This window comes from Belonocnema kinseyi, chromosome 10 (genome assembly GCF_010883055.1).
Source record: "Belonocnema kinseyi isolate 2016_QV_RU_SX_M_011 chromosome 10, B_treatae_v1, whole genome shotgun sequence".
In the NCBI taxonomy this organism is placed as follows: Eukaryota; Metazoa; Arthropoda; class Insecta; order Hymenoptera; family Cynipidae; genus Belonocnema; species Belonocnema kinseyi.
This window is the reverse complement of record NC_046666.1, coordinates 99,849,946-99,853,772: the sequence shown is the minus strand read 5'-3', so window position 1 is coordinate 99,853,772 and position 3,827 is coordinate 99,849,946. Positions and strand designations below refer to the sequence as shown.

At 36.5% G+C, this 3,827-nt stretch overlaps 1 protein-coding gene across 1 annotated transcript in view; it reads right to left on the bottom strand.

The window, feature by feature from the left end:
• The window catches only part of LOC117181288 (adrenodoxin-like protein 2, mitochondrial), a 29,236-nt gene extending 26,071 nt beyond the window's left edge, over positions 1–3,165 (bottom strand). Inside the window, exons 1-3 of the mRNA XM_033373849.1 lie at positions 3,024–3,165; positions 1,230–1,239; positions 887–999 (exon numbers count right to left, since the gene is read on the bottom strand). Of these exons, the coding sequence (XP_033229740.1) occupies positions 887–999; positions 1,230–1,239; positions 3,024–3,165 (265 nt within the window). The remainder of the gene's footprint in view (positions 1–886; positions 1,000–1,229; positions 1,240–3,023) is intronic.
• Between the last annotated feature and the right edge of the window lie 662 nt (positions 3,166–3,827).

The window sequence follows — 3,827 nt, the reverse complement described above, 5'->3', positions numbered from 1 at the left end:
TTCCTTCGAACACCATAGTTTTTGTTTTATTTGCGTTAATTTTTAAGCCCATGCTCTTCATGCTTGCATTTAGTTTATTCAACATTCTTTGTAGGTCTTCGACTAAATAAGTATAATGACAAAATTCATCATTTAAAAAAAAGTGTTAATAATTTGAAGAAAAATTTAAAAAGGGTGTCGGGTTGGCGACGGCCAACTACTGTAAATAACTCTGCCCGCCCGGTGCGTGACGAATACAATCTTTGAGACTAAATCATTCCAATCGAACCTGCAGATAGCCTCAAACGAGCCAGACTGTTTCGCCTGAGAATACTCTGAGATTTCCATCTGTAGGGAACGCAATAAAATGACTTATAACAAAAGCTCTGTTATCTTTCAAATTATTAACTTTAGAGGAACAATGTTTATTATAAAAATGTTTATTTCAGTTTGTACTTTCAAAAGAGTGTTACCTTTTTTGATTCGAAAAACATTTTTTTGGATATTGATAAAAACATTTGTCACTTATTTTACACCTTAATTGATTTTTTGCAATAAATATTCGTCGGAGCCAAAAAATGCCGAAAGAACTATTGTTTCTCATGAGCTTGTCTAACAAGAGGGTGAAAAAACTTCCAATTTTAAATGTTTAGTGTAACGTTTATAAACAATATAATTAAATGCGGATATCTCAAAAACGGCACATTTGCCAGAGTTTTGCTGCACAGTTTTAGATTCTGGAGATCATTTTACATAAGAATCAAAAATAACGAATGGACCTCGTCGATTCGACGGAAATGGGGTTGGCGACGAGACTATTTGGCAAATGCGACTTGTTATGTTCTGAGTTAAGGCAGCAAAGCTTATAAAAATTCAAATACTAGAGAACACAAAACAGCATACTTACCAAAACCATCCAAATCTATGCCATTATTTACAACGATGTCCAATAAGGTATCACCAACTTTTCCTTTTGCTTCTATTCTTTCTCCGCTTTCTCTGATAAACGTCACTTTCACTCTGAAAAAAGCAAAGTTTAAAATTTTAGTCTAAATAAGCTTAATAATAAATAATAAATCAATAAACATAAATAAAAAAATTATTTTTTTATTAACTTCACATTTGAATTATTCTTTAGCCCCTGAAATGTTTGATTAGCATGGTTGGGACACAGTGGGTTAATTATAAGTTATTTGATCGATCGGGTACACTCATCTCAAATTTTTGACATTTTATTTTATTTCGTGCACCTGAATTCTCCTTAACCGAAAAAATTGCGCAAATGGATTCTGCATCTGAAAAGAGTTAGTTAGTATAAGTGTATAGCTTACTTTTACGTTTAGAATATTTTTTCCAAAATGACGTATCCTAATAATCTCACCTAGGGACCATCCATGTACCACGTGGACAATGGTGAGGGGGGCAAAAGTCCACGGGGACACGTGTTGTCCTTAATCTGCGGATTATTTTCTTTAGCTAAACATGAGAAATTAAAAAAATTGACACCACTTTATTATTGGACTTCCTGCCTTGTCTCATTAAGCTTATGGTTTCAAGAAAAACCGAATTTTCAGACAATTCACGTTTTCTTTTTGCTTCCTAGCTTTTTAGTAACAAAAATATCCATATTTTCATCAAACATAAAATAAGTCCACATAGATATAGGAGCCCGAATAAAAGAGGTTCCAAAGTCCGAGTTTGTCCGCAAGGGGGAGGGGGAACGTGATAACAAATAGTCCACGTGGTATATGGACAACCCCCTATCATATCATGACCATGAAATTATGCTAAAGTACTCTATTGGATTAGGTCTCTTGTGATTTGCCTCAAAGAAATTGTAAAAAGTATTAAGCACATAAGCACATGATGAAGCACGTTAGTGAAGGAAGCTCTATTTAAGTTACATGCATTTACTGTAACTTTGAATGATTTTTTATTTTTCCGCCATAATATTTTGAAACTTTGAACCGTTTCCAAAAATTCATCAAACTTTTCATGTGGCCAAAGTTTCATGAAAATTTACAACCCTAAAACCAGATCTGATATTTCCGTTTTAAAGCGACTTCTTCTTTAGTCGAAAATCCAACAAAACGGATTGTTCTTTCATTAATAGCTAAGTTTTATGATCCTATGGGTTGGATAACTCCAGTCATAATAGTGGCAAACATTTTAATACAGGAACTTTGGCTGCGTAAACTCGACTGGGACTACCTGATGATCTTGAAATTCAATGGTTAAATTATCATAGTTCTCTGGAAAAATTAGAAGCACTTAAAGTCCCGAGATGGACTCGACAATTACAGACAAACTCTGAATTCGAGCTTCATGGCTTTTCTGACGCTTCGTCAAAAGTTTATTCAGCTTCTGTTTACATTAGAATCCTTAGTGAAGATTTAAAGGAGCCATTGGATAAAATACCAGTTTACTGCTACACTGATTCCGTAACAGTTTTGGCTTGGCTAGAAAAACATCCTTCCAATTGGCCTGTGTTTGTCGCCAATAGAGTTTTCCTAATTCATGAGCTGGTACCTCGCGCGAAATGGCGATACGTTTCTACTAAAGATAACCCAGCCGACTGCGCTACTCAGGGACTCACGCCTGAAAAATTTCTACGATATTCCTTATGGTGGCAAGGCCCACCTTGGTTAGCTTTGCATTTCTCAAAATGGCCTGAATATCGCCTCGCAGGCCCCTCGCAATCAAATTTAGTACAGCGGGCACTAATGAGTCATCATGTTTTGATTGTGAAATCCAACAAGCTGTTATATTTTGGATTAAATTTGTCCAGGCGAATTCCTTTTTAATGAGATAAAAGCTTTGAACGAAGAAGATACTGTGGTTACAAAAAATTCGATATTAAAATGTTTTAATGCATGTTTGGATTCCAACAATTTCTGAAGGTTAGGTGGAAGACTGCGGCATACTCCTATCAGTTTTTATGAGGAGCATCCTATTATTTTGCATTGTCACCACATAAGTGAGCTTATCTCCACGAATGCTCACCTTCGATCTTTACACGGTGGTCAGCAATTAACTTTACATACGGTCAGACAGTGTTACTCGATTTCGGGAGCTTGCTCTTTGGTTAAACAACTGATCAACGGTTGCCTGGAGTGCACACGTAAGAGGGCGGCTCTGCCTCAACAACTTATGGGGGACTTCCCTGAATTTAGAGTAATCCCACATCGTCCATTCACACATTCTGGTGTGGACTATGCAGGCCCATTTAATGTTCGCTTTGTTTCCAGTCGTGGCAGAAAGAGTTACGAAACTTACGTTGCGCTTTTTGTCTGCTGTTGTAGGCGCGCTGACCATTTAGAACTCGTTTCTGATACTAATTTGCACAATGAGTTCGCAATTTAAAGTACTTCTTGGCATTTCATACCTCCTTCCTCTCATCATTTTGGGGATTTATGGGAGGCTGGAATAGTTTTAAACACCATCTGAAAAGAAGTGTAGGTGCGCATACTCTTACAAACGAAGAGTTTTATACTCTTCTTACTCGTATAGAAGCTTGCCTCAATTCCCGTCCTATTGCCCCTCTTTCAAATGATGCTGAAACCTTTTCCTATCTTACACCTGGACAATTTCTGACTGGAGCCCCTTTGACCAGCATTCCAGAACCCTCATTGGAATATACTTCGGAAAATCGTTTAAATCGATGGCAATTAGTACAAAACATTTCATAGATTTACTGGAGAAGATGGGCTGTTGATTATTTACAGTCTTTAAAAAAATGCTGCAAATTTTTCAACAAAGAGCTAAATCTTGTGATCGGTGATTACCAGTCAGTGCGAAAGAAGTGAGCGAAATCGGAACAACTATTGTCAATTATATTTAAAAGAAAT